The sequence below is a fragment of the Ranitomeya variabilis genome, chromosome 6 (assembly GCF_051348905.1).
Source record: "Ranitomeya variabilis isolate aRanVar5 chromosome 6, aRanVar5.hap1, whole genome shotgun sequence".
Lineage (NCBI taxonomy): Eukaryota > Metazoa > Chordata > Amphibia > Anura > Dendrobatidae > Ranitomeya > Ranitomeya variabilis.
In genome coordinates, this window is record NC_135237.1 from 319,242,135 (window position 1) to 319,259,160 (window position 17,026).

Consider the following 17,026-nt stretch of genomic DNA (forward strand, 5'->3'; position numbering starts at 1 on the left):
CCATATATACTTTATTTATTCAAATGTAAGAATAATACAATTAATAAATAATAGTAAGAAAGAACAAAAAATGGCTGCACTCACCAGCTCTTGACAATTCTTGACAGTACGGCACATTTCTGATTGGTCGCTCGCGGCAGGCGGCAACCAATCAGAAAAGTGCCGCGCACCACGAAGGCATATATCTTTGTCCACCCTGACCGGGTGTAGGACGCTGGTGACGTCACTTATCTCCGGACATTATCTCCGGACAAAGCCACGGAAGTTGGCACAAATTGCCGGAAGTAGTATTCTAGGCAATTATATATTAGATTTTAATGTTATCAGTGTTTACCTTTGAACGTTTATATTGTATTGTCCTGTCACCAGCCATGTGTACGATTATCGGCCGAAAGCCTCTCTGGAACCAATAATCACCCCATGTAAAGGTATCTTTATAAGTTAAAGATTCAGAATACTATGACTTTTATCATATCCTGAACAGTCAAGTTTTTTATGAACCGTTAAGGTTTTCCGGTTGAAGTAAAAAAAACTCTGAGTGTTTACAGTTAGAAACCATAAAATGTTGAAAAATTATGTCATTCTTGAGTATATCACTCAATGGTGCTCATAAACGTGTCAAATTTGATCTATAATATACTTTAATATACGTTACTTTAATCTTTAATATACTTAAGAACAGGGCCCCAGACATCACACAGGGGGTCTGAAACACCGCACAGTGGTCCAAAATATCGCTGTGCTCTGCCTGGGGCCCCATATGCTGCCTGGGGCCCCTGTGCTCTGCCTGGGGCCCCATGTTCTGCCTGGGGCCCCTGTGCTCTGCCTGGGGCCACTGTACTCTGCCTGGGGCCCCATATGCTGCCTGGGGCCCCTGTGCTCTGCCTGGGGCCCCATATGCTGCCTGGGGCCCCTGTGCTCTGCCTGGGGCCCCATAGGCTGCCTGGGGCCCCTGTGCTCTACCTGGGACCACTGTACTCTGCCTGGGGCCCCATATGCTGCCTGGGGCCCCTGTGCTCTGCCTGGGGCCCCTGTGCTCTGCCTGGGGCCCCATGTTCTGCCTGGGGCCCCATAGGCTGCCTGGGGCCCCTGTGCTCTGCCTGGGACCACTGTGCTCTGCCTGGGGCCCCATATGCTGCCTGGGGCCCCTGTGCTCTGCCTGGGGCCACTGTGCTCTGCCTGGGGCCCCATATGCTGCCTGGGGCCCCTGTGCTCTGCCTGGGGCCTCATATGCTGCCTGGGGCCCCTGTGCTCTGCCTGGGGCCCCTGTGCTCTGCCTGGGGCCCCATGTTCTGCCTGGGGCCCCTGTGCTCTGCCTGGGGCCACTGTGCTCTGCCTGGGGCCCCATGTTCTGCCTGGGGCCACTGTGCTCTGCCTGGGGCCCCATAAGCTGCCTGGGGCCCCTGTGCTCTGCCTGGGACCACTGTGCTCTGCTTGGGGCCCCATATGCTGCCTGGGGCCCCTGTGCTCTGCCTGGGGCCCCATATACTGCCTGGGGCCACTGTGCTCTGCCTGGGGCCCCATATGCTGCCTGGGGCCCCTGTGCTCTGCCTGGGGCCCCATATGCTGCCTGGGGCCCCTGTGCTCTGCCTGGGGCCCCTGTGCTCTGCCTGGGGCCCCATGTTCTGCCTGGGGCCACTGTGCTCTGCCTGGGGCCCCATATGCTGCCGGGGGCCCCTGTGCTTTGCCTGGGGCCCCATATGCTGCCTGGGGCGCCTGTGCTCTGCCTGGGGCCCCTGTGCTCTGCCTGGGGCCCCATATGCTGCCTGTGGCCCCTGTGCTCTGCCTGGGGCCCCTGTGCTCTGCCTGGGGCCCCATGTTCTGCCTGGGGCCCGTGTGCTCTGCCTGGGGCCACTGTGCTCTGCCTGGGGCCCCATATGCTGCCTGGGGCCCCTGTGCTCTGCCTGGGGCCCCATATGCTGCCTGGGGCCCCTGTGCTCTGCCTGGGGCCACTGTGCTCTGCCTGGGGCCCCATAGGCTGCCTGGGGCCCCTGTGCTCTGCCTGGGACCACTGTGCTCTGCCTGGGGCCCCATATGCTGCCTGGGGCCCCTGTGCTCTGCCTGGGGCCACTGTGCTCTGCCTGGGGCCCCATATGCTGCCTGGGGCCCCTGTGCTCTGCCTGGGTGTAGGACACTGGTGACGTCACTTATCTCCGGACATTAGCTCCGGACATTAGCTCCGGACATTATCTCCGGACATTAGCTCCGGACATTATCTCCGGACATTAGCTCCGGACAAAGCCACGGAAGTTGGCACAAATTGCAGGAAGTAGTATTCTAGGCAATTATATATTAGATGGTATAAGGGGTGACATAAACTTTATAGTAAATTCTTCCAACACTTTTAACTATGATTATAAGGAATGGCCATTTCTGCTTATTGTTGACCAATCTGTTTAGGATGATTATAAGGTGCTTACTAATATGACCTTTCTTGAATTTCGGCACTAAATATGAAATGTGCCCTTCACCATGCTGTGATTTTAACTACATCCAAACACAGTTGGTTCTAACCTCCTCTATAAATACAGGCTTTACCATTTTATTAGCCATAGGTAAGTGTTCACACTAGGCAGACAGGTTAGTTACCCATTCGATCTGAGATTACCTTGACGTTTGGTGAATGGGCTCACAACATTTGGCCAAATTTTGTGCTAAAAATCTCATGTGTTTTTTCATAAATTTCACAAGCCATTATGCTGTTCACATTTCATGTATTGCACATTTCCTTGCTTTAGCACAATAAACTTGAGTGCAGCCATTATCTATTTGCTATGTAAGACTTTTTGGTTATGCACCAGTTCAGACTAGATGGCTGTTCAGTCAGTTTTTCTATATTTGTTATGATAATGAGGTGACTGCTGATATGGGATCTCTTCTGGACGTGTCAGTCTATTAGAGAAGCATTTTGTGTTTATTATTTTATGGTATAAGGGGTGACATAAACTTTATAGTAAATTCTTCCAACACTTTTAACTATGATTATAAGGAATGGCCATTTCTGCTTATTGTTGACCAATCTGTTTAGGATGATTATAAGGCGCTTACTAATATGACCTTTCTTGAATTTCGGCACTAAATATGAAATGTGGGAAATAGAAATATTGGCGATGCTGAATTTCTGCACTAAGTGCCTTTTATTCATCTCACAAACACATTGGGCAACAATAACCTGAGTGGTCAATGCCCTTAACATAAAAGCTTCATAACACTTTCCCACTAAACATTTCGCTAACTAAATCTAATTTTCATAAGAGTCATTTAGTTAAATCTTTTGGTCAATTGTGTAAAGTGCAAAATTATAGTGTCAGTAACAAAACAAACACAAAACAAATAAACAAAAGAAGAAACAAAAACAACACATATAACCAAATATTAGAAGAAAAATAAGATCATTTTGAGAGGCCAGAAAAACATAATATAAAAACAACAAACATTATTACACATGATCTAAGGAACTGAAGCTTAATAATACAGATATATTTCCATAAATCTACCAATAACCAGCTCCCATCCTACGCCCCCATCCTGTCTGCTCCCCCATCCTGTCACGTGCTGCTCCCCCATTCTGTCATGTGCTGCTCCCATCCTGCGCCCCCATTCTGTCATGTGCTGCTCCCATCCTGCGCCCCCATTCTGTCATGTGCTGCTCCCATCCTGCGCCCCCATACTGTCATGTGCTGCTCCTATTCTGCGCCCCCATCCTGTCATTTGCTGCTCCCATCCTGCGCCCCAATGCTCCATCTTTAGAAAAAAAAAAAAAAAAAAAAAATCCGGCCTCCTCCACCCCTAAATAGCCGGCCATCACTCACCTTTTCCCCTCACCTATGACAGCTCTGTCATAGGCAAGAGGAAATTTTATTACCGGACAGTAAAACTTACTATGCACAGTGAATAAATCTGTATATAGTAACACTTTTAAATCTCAGAGGCATGTGTGAGATGTTACTAAAAAAAAAAAAAAAAAAATCCGGCCTCCCCCACCCCTAAATAGCCGGCCAACACTCACCACTTGGCTTCTTCCAACCCATGACAGCACAACATGGTGGTGCTATCATGAATGTGAGGAAATCCAGTTACCGGTAGGTACACTTTGAAGTGTTTTTCACATGCCTATGAGTGAGCGCAGATGTTCTGGCGCCACCACTTACAACCATCGGCTGTGCTGGTCTTCTGCTGTCTTGTAGCCGGGTCTCTCGACGTCCTCCATTGACAGGTGTCTTCACCGTCAGTCTTGTCCTCATCTCTGATGAATTCTTGGGAAGATGTTGTGCTTTGGTCCTGTGCCAATTGTAGGTGTTATTAGACGTTCCAGTTCTTCGATGCCTGGGTCCACTCTTCTAGCCATCAGATCTTCTTCCAGGAGCTCAGGAGGACAACTCGCTCTGGTGACATTAGAGCTGGTGTCTAGAGGGTTCACAAGGTGACAAATGGTAACCCTCTGAACATGGCCGTAGATGTTACTGGTAAAGGTCCCTTGTTGGCTTCTGCTCGCTCCATGTTGTTCAGGTGGAATTTTCTGGCACGGTGGTGAGGCATAGGTGGCTGTAAGAGAGAAATAAAAATAGATTATGATGTTCTGATGATCAGACGATGCGTCCTAATGACATACTAGCATGTAACATACATGATAGCATAAATTTTGTGTTTTTCTCTCCCATCATGCATACACATCTCTATGCTCACAGGCATTGATTTAGGGTTAAGTGGTTGAATCACAGGGAACTCATGTCCTATCAAAACTGCAGATGCGAACACTGAGAATACAAGGCCAGTGTGTGAGAATTCTGTATGGACCCCCTCACTTAATGGGGATGTTCATTCATCGGACTATGCTTTCACAATCCCTAAGTTTCCCACCAGTAAAATAACACAGTATCGTCACTACTAGCTGCGGCTGCTCTCACTGCCTCCGGTGGCAATTATGGCCATAGGAGAGGGAGTGAGGCCAGCGCTGATTGGCTGCAGGGATCACATGACATAACAAAGTCTCTCAAGCCCCAGGAGATCCAGTGCTGGCACTGCTGGAATGGCACCAGCACTGGAGGGTAGTATAAGTGTTATTATTTTACTAGGGGAAACATAGGGATTGAGAAAGAGTTGTCTGAGTAGTGGACCACCCCTTTAAGTACAACAAAACATTATAGAACAAAAACACGTTATAGATTCATCGCATATGAGGGGTTAATGCTGAGATCGGCACTGTGTCTGGTGTCAGCACATGCAGCAGCAGTGTATGCAGGTGACACGGGCACAACACCTGTGCCCCTGCCATCTCTGTGCTGTAACTGTGCATCACATTGCAGTAAATCACCGGCAATCACAGTGCACACATCACACAAGCACACGTTACATGCACTCAACGCAAATGTTACGGAAGCACAGTGCACGATACACAAGCACAGCACACTGTTATGACCCCCATGGCAGAGGGTCTCAAAAGTACATACCAAGTCTGCAAACACAAAAAACCAGCTCATAGGGCAGTGGTAACTGGGCTGACCATATATCTAATCCTAGCACCACAAATAGTAGCAGCCGGGGAACGTGCCTACGTTGGTTCTAGACGTCTCGCGCCAGCCGGATAACTAACTAACCCTAGAAGGGAAAAGATAGACCTTTCTTGCCTCCAGAGAAAAGACCCCAAAAGTTGGATACAAGCCCCCAACAAATAATAACGGTGAGGTAAGGAGAAAAGACAAACGTAAGAATGAACTAGATATTTAGCAAAGAGAGGCCCACTGACTAATAGCAGAATATAGTAAGATGACTTATATGGTCAGCAAAAACCCTATCAAAATTTCCACGCTGGATATTCAAGAACCCCCGAACCGTCTAACGGCCCGGGGGGAGAACACCAGCCCCCTAGAGCTTCCAGCAAAATCAGGAATCACATTTAGTACAAGCTGGACAAAAATAAGAGCAAAGCAAAAAACCAAAAAACAAGGAAGCAGGACTTAGCTTAATTTTGCAAGATCCAAGACCAGCAGACAGGAGCAAACAGAAAGGAACTGATTACAACGATGCCAGGCACTGGACTGAGAAACCAGGAAGTTTATATAGCTACACCCCTGGACTAACGACCCAGGTGGGTGCCAAACTGAGGAAAGACAATCCCAGAGTCATATCACTAGTGACCACAAGAGGGAGCCAAAAAAGTCTAATTCACAACAGTACCCCCCCCCTTTAAGGAGGGGTCACCGAACCCTCACCAAGACCACCAAGGCGATCAGGATGAGCAGCGTGAAAGGCACGAACTAAATCGGACGCATGCACATCAGAGGCAACCACCCAGGAATTATCCTCCTGACCATAGCCCTTCCACTTGACCAGATACTGAAGCCTCCGCCTGGAGAGACGAGAATCCAAGATCTTCTCCACCACGTACTCCAACTCGCCCTCAACCAACACCGGAGCAGGAGGCTCAACAGAAGGAACCACAGGTACAACGTACCGCCGCAACAAAGACCTATGGAACACGTTGTGAATGGCAAACGACACCGGAAGATCCAAGCGAAAGGACACAGGATTAAGGATTTCCAATATCTTGTAAGGACCGATGAAGCGAGGCTTAAATTTAGGAGAGGAGACCTTCATAGGAACAAATCGAGAAGACAGCCATACCAAATCCCCAACACGAAGTCGGGGACCCACACCGCGGCGGCGGTTGGCAAAACGCTGAGCCTTCTCCTGTGACAACTTCAAGTTGTCCACCACATGATTCCAGATCCGCTGCAACCTATCCACCACGGAATCTACCCCAGGACAGTCAGAAGGCTCCACATGTCCCGAGGAAAAACGAGGATGGAAACCAGAGTTGCAAAAAAATGGCGAAACCAAAGTAGCGGAACTAGCCCGATTATTAAGGGCACACTCAGCCAACGGCAAGAAGGTCACCCAATCATCCTGATCTGCAGAAACAAAACACCTCAAATAAGCCTCCAGAGTCTGATTAGTTCGCTCCGTTTGTCCATTAGTCTGAGGATGAAAGGCAGACGAAAATGACAAATCAATGCCCATCTTAGCACAAAAGGATCGCCAGAACCTGGAAACAAACTGGGATCCTCTGTCAGACACAATATTCTCAGGAATGCCGTGTAAACGAACCACATTCTGAAAGAACAAAGGAACCAGATCGGAAGAGGAAGGCAGCTTAGGCAAAGATACCAAATGGACCATCTTGGAAAAGCGATCACATACCACCCAGATGACAGACATGCCCTGAGACACCGGAAGATCTGAAATGAAATCCATGGAAATGTGTGTCCAAGGCCTCTTCGGGACAGGCAAGGGCAAGAGCAACCCGCTGGCACGAGAACAGCAAGGCTTAGCTCGAGCACAAGTCCCACAGGACTGCACAAATGACCGCACATCCCGTGACAAGGAAGGCCACCAAAAGGACCTAGCCACCAGATCTCTGGTGCCAAAAATTCCCGGATGCCCTGCCAACACCGAGGAATGAACCTCGGAAATGACTCTGCTGGTCCACTTATCAGGAACAAACAGTCTGTCAGGTGGACAAGAGTCAGGTCTACCAGCCTGAAATCTCTGCAACACACGTCGCAAATCCGGAGAAATGGCTGACAGGATAACTCCCTCTTTGAGAATACCAACTGGTTCTGCGACTCTAGGAGAGTCAGGCACAAAGCTCCTTGAAAGAGCATCAGCCTTCACATTCTTTGAACTTGGTAAATACGAGACCACAAAGTCAAAACGGGAGAAAAACAATGACCAGCGGGCCTGTCTAGGATTCAGGCGTTTAGCAGACTCGAGATACATCAGATTTTTGTGATCAGTCAAGACCACCACACGATGCTTAGCACCCTCGAGCCAATGACGCCACTCCTCAAATGCCCACTTCATGGCTAACAACTCCCGATTGCCAACATCATAATTCCGCTCAGCAGGCGAAAACTTCCTAGAGAAAAAAGCACATGGTCGCATTACAGAGCAACCAGGGCCTCTCTGCGACAAAACGGCCCCTGCCCCAGTCTCAGAAGCATCCACTTCAACCTGAAAGGGAAGTGAGACATCAGGCTGGCACAAAACAGGCGCTGAAGTAAACCGGCGCTTCAACTCTTGAAAGGCTTCCACGGCTGCAGGAGCCCAGTTAGCAACATCAGAACCTTTCTTGGTCATATCCGTCAAAGGTTTAACAACGCTAGAAAAATTAGCGATAAAACGACGGTAGAAGTTAGCAAAACCCAAGAACTTCTGAAGACTCTTAACTGACGTGGGTTGAGTCCAATCATGAATAGCTTGGACCTTGACTGGGTCCATCTCCACCGCAGAAGGGGAAAAAATAAAACCCAAAAAGGGAACCTTCTGTACTCCAAAGAGACACTTTGAGCCCTTAACAAACAAAGCATTCTCACGCAAAACCTGAAACACCATCCTGACCTGCTCTACATGCGAGTCCCAATCATCAGAAAAAAACAGAATATCATCCAGATAAACAATCATAAATTTATCCAGATACTTCCGGAAAATATCATGCATAAAGGACTGAAACACTGAAGGAGCATTAGAGAGCCCGAAAGGCATCACCAAGTACTCAAAATGACCTTCGGGCGTATTAAATGCAGTTTTCCATTCATCTCCTTGCTTAATGCGCACAAGGTTGTACGCACCACGAAGATCTATCTTGGTGAACCACTTGGCACCTTTAATCCGGGCAAACAAGTCCGACAACAGAGGCAAAGGATACTGAAATTTAACAGTGATTTTATTCAGAAGCCGATAGTCAATACAAGGTCTCAAAGATCCGTCCTTCTTGGCCACAAAAAAGAATCCCGCACCAAGAGGGGAAGAGGATGGACGGATATGCCCCTTCTCCAGAGATTCCTTGATATACGAACGCATTGCGGTATGCTCAGGTACAGACAGATTAAATAATCTTCCCTTAGGAAATTTACTACCTGGAATCAAATCTATAGCGCAGTCACAGTCCCTATGAGGAGGAAGAGCACTGGACCTGGACTCGCTGAATACATCCTGGTAATCAGACAAATACTCAGGAACTTCCGAAGGAGTAGAGGAAGCAATAGACACCGGCGGGGAATCACCATGAATTCCCTGACAGCCCCAACTTGACACAGACATTGCCTTCCAATCCAAGACTGGATTATGGGTCTGTAACCATGGCAGACCCAAAACGACCAAATCATGCATTTTATGCAGAACAAGAAAACGAATCACCTCCCGATGTTCAGGAGTCATGCACATGGTTACCTGTGTCCAAAACTGCGGTTTATTTTCCGCCAATGGCGTAGCATCAATACCTCTAAGAGGGATAGGATTTACCAACGGCTCAAGAACAAAACCACAGCGCTTGGCAAACGACAGATCCATAAGACTCAGGGCAGCACCTGAATCCACAAACGCCATAACAGGGTAGGAGGACAATGAGCAAATTAAAGTCACAGACAAAATAAATTTAGGTTGCAAATTACCAATGGCGACAGGACTAACAACCCTAGTTAGGCGTTTAGAGCATGCTGATATAACATGTGTAGAATCACCACAGTAAAAACACAACCCATTCTGACGCCTATGATTTTTCCGTTCATTTCTAGTCTGAATTCTACCACATTGCATTAAATCAGGTGTTTGTTCAGACAACACCACCAGAGGATTCGCGGCTTTGCGCTCCCGCAAACGTCGGTCAATTTGAATAGCCAGCGCCATGGAATCATTCAGACCTGTAGGAATGGAGAAACCCACCATCACATTCTTAATGGCTTCAGAAAGGCCATTTCTGAAATTTGCGGCCAGAGCACACTCATTCCACTGAGTAAGCACGGACCATTTCCGACATTTTTGGCAATACACTTCAGCTTCATCCTGACCCTGAGAAATAGCCAGCAAGGCTTTTTCTGCCTGAATTTCAAGATTGGGTTCCTCGTAAAGCAATCCGAGCGCCAGAAAAAACGCATCAATATTTGCCAATGCCGGATCTCCTGGCGCTAGAGAGAAGGCCCAATCCTGAGGGTCGCCCCGTAAGAAAGAGATAACAATTTTTACTTGCTGAGCTGAGTCTCCAGATGAACGGGGTCTCAGAGATAGAAACAATTTACAATTATTCCTGAAATTCCTAAACTTAAATCGGTCTCCAGAGAACAGTTCAGGAATAGGTATTTTAGGTTCAGACATTGGACTACTGGTAACAAAATCTTGTATGCCCTGCACACGAGCAGCAAGCTGATCCACACTTGTAATCAAAGTCTGGACATTCATGTCTGCAGCAAGCACAAGCCACTCAGAGGTAAAGGGGAGGAAAAAAGAGAGGAAAGAAAAAAAAAAACAAAAAAAAAACTCAGACTTTCCTTTCTTGTAATCCCACTTCTGCAATGCATTAAACATTCAACCTTGGCATACTGTTATGACCCCAATGGCAGAGGGTCTCAAAAGTACATACCAAGTCTGCAAACACAAAAAACCAGCTCATAGGGCAGTGGTAACTGGGCTGACCATATATCTAATTCTAGCACCACAAATAGCAGCAGCCGGGGAACGTGCCTACGTTGGTTCTAGACGTCTCGCGCCAGCCGGAGAACTAACTAACCCTAGAAGGGAAAAGATAGACCTTTCTTGCCTCCAGAGAAAAGACCCCAAAAGTTGGATACAAGCCCCCAACAAATAATAACGGTGAGGTAAGGAGAAAAGACAAACGTAAGAATGAACTAGATATTTACCAAAGAGAGGCCCACTGACTAATAGCAGAATATAGTAAGATGACTTATATGGTCAGCAAAAACCCTATCAAAATTTCCACGCTGGATATTCAAGAACCCCCGAACCGTCTAACGGCCCGGGGGGAGAACACCAGCCCCCTAGAGCTTCCAGCAAAATCAGGAATCACATTTAGTACAAGCTGGACAAAAATAAGAGCAAAGCAAAAAACCAAAAAACAAGGAAGCAGGACTTAGCTTAATTTTGCAAGATCCAAGACCAGCAGACAGGAGCAAACAGAAAGGAACTGATTACAACGATGCCAGGCACTGGACTGAGAAACCAGGAAGTTTATATAGCAACACCCCTGGACTAACGACCCAGGTGGGTGCCAAACTGAGGAAAGACAATCCCAGAGTCATATCACTAGTGACCACAAGAGGGAGCCAAAAAAGTCTAATTCACAACAGCACACATTACATAGGCACAGCGCACATGTTACACAAGCACAGTGCAGACATGTTATGCAAGCACAGCACACATTACATAGGCACAGCGCACATTAGACAAGCACAAGACACATTACGAAGGCACAGCGCACATTACACAAGGACAGCGCACATGTTACAGAAGCACAGTGCACACGTTACATAGGCACAGAGCACATGTTACACAGGCACAACACACATGTTAGATAAATTGGATAAGCACAGCACACATGTTACATAGACACGCAAATAAATAGGTTATGTACACATCAGTACATCATGTCACTCACACTGGTATAAATAATTGCCACATCCAGCGCTGACATTCAACAAAGTCAAACTAAGAAGATGAAAGGTCATCCTTGATCATTAACACTTGCATCTTTTTTGGTCCAACTTTGGTGTTAGCGTAGGGCTCCCCTCTCCACTAGGCCTCTATGTAGCCACACTGCCTGCACAGGCTATATGTCCACACCTTCCCTCTGCAGCCCTGGGCACATCCTCCTCCATCTACCTCCTAACATTAGGAAGCATATATTGTCTATAAAATGTGTCCGGAATGTAGAATGTATATATACTTACTATAGGGATGTGTGGTGGGGGCTTCCGAAGGGCTTCCACAGAGACCCAGTCAATATGCTGGAAAAAGTGATGACCTCGGATGTCTCCATGGACTCCTAAGCGCTTGGCAGGATCTCTCTGGAGGAGCTAAAATAGAGAAACGTCATGAGTTACTCCAAAAACCTCTACGAGAAGATTACACATGGAGGCTTGTTCTAGGTGTGTAAAGATGCCTTCCGTACATCTACTACCAGACATATACTATAAAGGGAAACTCCTACCATAATTATTCATTAGATCAGTAACATTTTGTCTCTTAAAGAGGATATCCGGGACTTTGTGAAAAACATAGGCAGCTGAATCGCCGGCAGGTGCGGTTTGTGCCGGCAAAGAACACTGCCAGACACAATAGGCAGATAGGTAGCAGCTCCCTGTCTGTTAGTGTTTAGGCACATTTTTTATTTTTCACAAAGTCCCAGATATCCCTTTTAATGGTGCAGTGTGGGGTGTAGTAGAGGGAAGATGTTTTGCTGTCTGAGGTTTTCAAGTAGTATGGTATAAAATACAGTGGTGTTTTATTACAGCGCCATACTCACCTCTTTGATGATGTCTTCGGCGCCGGAGGATGATGGATTAAATAGCACAGGATGGTAAGTGCACTTACCGGTAATCATTTTATTTAAGATGACGCCAAATGAATACCAGTCCACTCCGGCGCCATACTCCTCCTCAGCCAGCATCTGCCAGAGAGGAGAGAACAGTTACTGCACAGCAAATACTAAGGAGCCAACACTGTGGACTGACAAGACTCGATGACCGGACACTACTATATAGAGGGGACATTCACCACTATGTGATAGATTGGTAACACTGTCCCTGGGCTTGTATTGTCCATGCTCCTAATCTCTCCATCTCTCCATTGTGCGTGATGTCAAATTATTAGTATCATTGCATCAGTAAAAAGAGGAAAATTCTTTTCTTCTCACCTCAGGAGCCATGAATTCCTCTGTCCCAGCATATTCGGTGGCTGTGCGGTCTCCAAGCATGTTCTCAAGTGCGAGACCGAAATCTGTGATCTTAACGTGGCCCGACTCAGCCACCAGGATGTTCTCGGGCTTGAGGTCTCTGTGGACGATGCCCTTAGTGTGGAGATACTGGATGCCACACACGAGCTCCGCGGCATAGAATCTGGCACAAAAGAAAATGGAAAGATGTAATGTGAGGAGCACACAGGAGACCCTTAGAAATCCACACTAATCTATAGCCTGACAGGTGAATGTTTTATCTTATTACCTTGCGCTGGGGATGGTAAGCCGCCCCTTCATCTGTAGGAAGTGGTGGAAGTCCCCGCAGCTCATGTATTCCAGACCAAGTAGCACAAGCATCTGTGCCATGGAAGAAACACGGCAAAGAGAAGACATAATTACTGGATCATCCGAACATCTACACATTTACTGTACAGAATACATCAGTGGCTTCTCTAATGCTTGAAGGATTATTCTGGCTTTACCGACAAAGACTATTCTTTGTTTAACGAGAATCTGACAGCTCCTCCATGTCTCCCAAACCGCCACCACGTATTTATTCTTATGATAATGCTCTTCCTAACAAGCTGGTTATACTGTATATTTGATTGTAATGAATGGCAAAAAACATTTTTATAAATTTGTTTGCAATATGCCAGTGAGCATCAGACTAGTCGACGCGATGTTGGCTTCACCAGACTTGTCGTGCCATCAAATATACAAAGGACTTGTTATAAAGTGCAATAAACAAATCAGGCAAAATCCAAATTTGCCTGTTCTCACTGTTTTTTCCTGGGAAATTTGGTGCTCTGAGAAGTTTTTATCCACTAATTTCATGTCCCTCATTATTCTCTGGAGTCAATCAGATCCCAAAACATAATAAAGGTAATATGTAAAAAAAAAAGAAACTTCTCTTTACCCTCTGCTACTCATCGCCTCCCATCCAGACCCGTCTGCACCTTCTGATCTCCTGCTCATGCTGGAATATTAGGGTCTTGCACACATGACATATAACGTGCATAGGGACCGGCGAGGACTGGACAGAGGGGCCCGAGAGGTGAGCGGTAAAATGAGTATAAGGATTTTTTAAATATTTTTATAACATTTGAATGGCCTTTTTATGATTCAGAAAAATGGAGCCATTTTATTGAATTTGAGCAGAAGCGAATTATAAAAAATTCTGCATTTTGGCAAATTTGGATTTTTGAAAAATTAGTAGAAACATTTTAGTAGAATTAGAATTTATTTCCTCATCTCTAGTATTAATAAAATAATAAATACATGGCAGATTGGGGGGCATGGGGAACTGTCAGGTTTCCTTTAAGGCCTCTTTCACACTTCCGTTGTCTGGCGGCCGTCACAAACCGTCGGCGCGACGTATCGACGGATGCGTCAAAAATAGTGTAAAACGGATGCAACGGATCCAGTTTTTCGACGGATCCGCTAAACTGTTCCATCGAAAAACTGCATCCGTTACATCCGTTTTTCCATCTGTTTCAACCGTTTTTTTGACGGATTCTTTTTCCATACATCCAAATGGGAAGCTCCCAAATGTGATTGGCTACTGGAAAATAATGGAAACCTATACATTGAGTGTTTTAACATCCCATCTTTGCGAGGGTTTAGAGCAAGTGGCAGAAATTGATGGAGTTCTAGCAAATATTGTGACCATTTATGTATCTATCCATCAGGCAGGTTGCTGGCAGGCTTCTTGCTTGTATGCTTGCTGGCACATTGAGGAATGAAGCCACATGGCAGGTTTATATAGATTTGGGGCTGTCTGGCCAAATGGTACTAAATACTGAGAATCATCACATGTTTCTCAACGCAGTGATCCCTTTAGGGATGGGGGCAGTGTTCTGGTCATTGCTTGCATTGAGAAACACGTGATGGTGTCTCCGCAGCTTTTCTACATGCATTTGCATATTTCCCTTTAGGGATGGGGGCAGTGTTCTGGATCACTGCGTTGAGAAACACGTGATGGTGTCTTCGTGGTGTTGGATGTTTTGATCTCCCCGAGGTCATTCATCCTTATGTTTATAGTCTTTTCACTAGGCACTGCTCCTAATAGCCAGTTTCCTACTCCACACTGATGAGGGGCAAATACCCCGAAACAGCTGTCTGTGGATGGATACCATGTTTTGGCATAGGTGGTTTTCCTTTATTGGATGCTGCCCTTCCGTGGTTGTTCCTTCCCGGTGAAAGACCTGGCTATTCATTGCTTGCGTTGAGAAACAAGTGATGGTGTCTCCGCGGCTTTTCTACATGGAAGTGTGAAAGAGGCCTAAGGAGGTTTTCCAGTACTATTTTCCATGGGCCTAAGAACTAACAGTCACGCAGTTAGTTACTTCTCAACTCTTCTACTCGGCGCCTGCTTTGTCGACGGGGCATGACTGACGGCTTCATGCTGATTGACAGCCGACTTCTTGTAGTTGCTTAGCGTGGAGCCGGCTGTCAATCAGCATGACATCAGCAGTCACATCCCGTCACCAGAGCAAAGTGGAAGAGAAGCTGCTGCTCTGTTGACGTGACGTCAGTGGAGACCGCAGAATCACTGGCAGGAGCGGTCTGTGACTACTCTAAGCCGGCAGAGGTCAGCGCTGGGCACAACAGGCAGATAACCACCTGCCTGTCAGCTCTTGGGCCCATAGTAAAAAAGATAAGTTAGTTTCAGATAAACCCAGTAATTATTAGTTATATAAATTTCCAGTCTCTGCTTGCAATCGCTATGTAGGAACCTGCATTGTTACCCCCAGTGGCTACAATTCCTCTCCTGATCATGTAGTGGACACACAGGCCTCTGTATAAGAAACTGATCCAGTAAGTGTCCTGCAATGAGCCGTGTGTCTGAGTGTCCATCACATGGTCAGGAAGGGTTTTATACACATTGGAGGCAAACAATGAAGATTAGTAACTGTCTGCAAGCAGAGATCTTAGAGACGGAGATTAATTGATGTAGAGAGTAGATTATGTGTAGAATCCATAACCCTGTGTCGGTACTGTAGCTCATTCCCATTCTCAGTACCAGACCAGTTTGCCGGCACATGGCCGGGCGCTCTGTCAGGTACTGTAGTGATCGGTTGGAGGACCCCAGTGAGCGCTGCGGCCCTCCTGATCTGCTGATCGGGTGACCTATGGGGATATGAGATAAAACAGTAGTCAGTATTATACCTTGGTCTGGAATATGAAGTCTGCGTGGACGAGGAAGGGGCTCCCAGATGCCAGCTGTGACACTCGGTGCTCCACCATCACATCCGCCTCATCGCCAGTATCGAGCAGGGATCTCTTGCTGATGATCTTCACAGCATACTTCTGATGGTTAGAAGCATCCTCCGCCAGGACAACCTTCCCAAAATTCCCCTGCCCGAGCACATGATGGAAAATTAATCTCTGCCTGATGTTATCTGAGATTGTGCTACTAGAGCAGGTCGGCCGGACACCGCTGTCCTCTACTAGGGTGAGAAATTACAGGAGACATTTACAAGGACGTTCCCATCTTAGGCATTTATGGCATTTACACTTATTTGGCTCTTGCTATGACCCCCATGGACATTAATGAAGTGGGACACAGGCTGCCCCCTCACTGTTGAAGTGTATGGAGAATGTTGGGAGTTGGCTCTTGGGAGCCTCGGTTAAGAGACGGGATTTATGGCTTGTTCTGGGAATGGAAAAATTACTGTTGCATTTTCACATTTTCATTTTGATGTATTTTCAGAAAGTGGATTCCTGGGTTTACAATATGGATATCCTAGAATAGGCCATCAATAAGACATCAAGGGGGTCTGACTCTTATCACCCCCACGATCAGCTCTTCTGCTGGTTTCCTGCACCTTGTCTACATAGTAGTGACTGTAAATAATCCCAATAGAAAAGGAAGCAATTAAGCCCACATATATTAAAATACTATATAAATATTTATTAAAGAAATATTTAACCCCTTAGTGACAGAGCCAATTTGGTACTTAATGACCGAGCCAATTTTTACAATTCTGACCAGTGTCACTTTATGAGGTTATAACTCTGGAACGCTTTATCGGATCCCGCTGATTCTGAGATTGTTTTTTCGTGACATGTTGTACTTCAAGTTAGTGGTAACATTTCTTCGATATTACTTGCGATTATTTATGAAAAAAATGGAAATATGGCGAAAATTTTTAAAATTTTGCAATTTTCAAACTTTGTATTTTTATGCCCTTAAATCAGAGAGATATGTCACAAAAAATAGTTAATAAATAACATTTCTCACATGTCTACTTTACATCAGCACAATTTTGGAAACAA

The 17,026-nt window shown here is 46.4% G+C and overlaps 1 protein-coding gene across 1 annotated transcript; it reads right to left on the reverse strand.

Moving 5' to 3' along the window:
• Positions 1 to 12,610: 12,610 nt before the first annotated feature.
• Positions 12,611 to 16,498, reverse strand: LOC143781134 (protein kinase C delta type-like). The gene is made up of 3 exons (XM_077267641.1): positions 15,917 to 16,498; positions 13,014 to 13,105; positions 12,611 to 12,908 (listed from the first exon to the last, which is right to left on the reverse strand). The coding sequence occupies exons 1-3, from the start codon at positions 15,992 to 15,994 to the stop codon at positions 12,674 to 12,676; spliced, it is 405 nt and encodes a 134-aa protein (XP_077123756.1). The 5' UTR covers positions 15,995 to 16,498; the 3' UTR covers positions 12,611 to 12,673.
• Positions 16,499 to 17,026: the final 528 nt, after the last annotated feature.